General features: G+C 42.3%; 1 protein-coding gene across 1 annotated transcript; it reads right to left on the bottom strand.

Moving 5' to 3' along the window:
* Nucleotides 1–52: 52 nt before the first annotated feature.
* On the bottom strand, nucleotides 53–640 carry LOC102774937 (ankyrin repeat and SOCS box protein 15-like; the record flags this gene model as incomplete). Its single annotated transcript, XM_015557343.1, has 1 exon — nucleotides 53–640. A coding segment is annotated over one exon (588 nt), but the record flags the coding sequence as incomplete, so codon positions are not given.
* Nucleotides 641–885: the final 245 nt, after the last annotated feature.

The raw sequence follows: 885 nt of genomic DNA, 5'->3' as shown, positions 1-885 counted from the left end.
GAAATCAACAAAAATCTATTTTTTAAAAAAATGAAATGAAAAGATGCAGAACAAAAGGATGTAACTCACCGGGTTATCCTTGATTATACAAGATGTCCACCCTGGCAGCACCTCTTCCTCGATGTCTGACCACACAAACGAATTCCCGAAGATGTCTCCGTGCATGCACTGAAAGCACAGCTCCACTTGATAGCCGTTATTCAGCAGCAGCCGCAGCATCGCCTCGTCATTTAGGGCATATTGAATGGCACTGGGGAAACGCGTGTCGTTCACATGCATAAAATAGCAATTGACATTAGCTCCATGGGAGAGAAGCAGCCGGACGATCTCATGATTGTTGGCCCTCACTGCCACAAGCAGGCAGTTGAGGGGATCTAGGTTTGGATCCGCACCTGCATTCAGAAGAACCTCTGTGCAATGGATATCGTTATTAGAAACTGCAAAATACAGCGCAGTCTTCCTCTCATCATCGTAGCTCGCAGAAATGTGGTCAGCGAGCGGAGTGTTGACATCAAAACCATTTTCAATGAGCAGTTCTAGGCACTGGACATTTTGCCCATCTGCTGCTGAGTGAATTGGTGTTAGCCCACTTTTCCGGATCGCATTTGTGGATGTTACTGGGATAAGATATTTCAGTGCACTGAAAAGAAAAATAAATCAAACATCCACATGGCATGAAGACAATCAAGAAATTAATTAAACCAGCTTCCTCATTAGACAAATGAGTGCAGTTTGTTTTAGTTTTCTTTATTTCTGCTAGATAACCTTATACAAAGACATATAATCTTTGTCCATTGACTTACTACTATTGGGTTTAGTGTAATGTAGTTTAGTTTTTATTTAGCTTCCTGTTCTGAATGTTCCTGGGGATCACATGTTTGGCCC

Source organism: Myotis davidii, unplaced genomic scaffold, assembly GCF_000327345.1.
Source record: "Myotis davidii unplaced genomic scaffold, ASM32734v1 C63401020, whole genome shotgun sequence".
In the NCBI taxonomy this organism is placed as follows: Eukaryota; Metazoa; Chordata; class Mammalia; order Chiroptera; family Vespertilionidae; genus Myotis; species Myotis davidii.
This window is presented reverse-complemented; position numbering and strand designations above follow the sequence as displayed.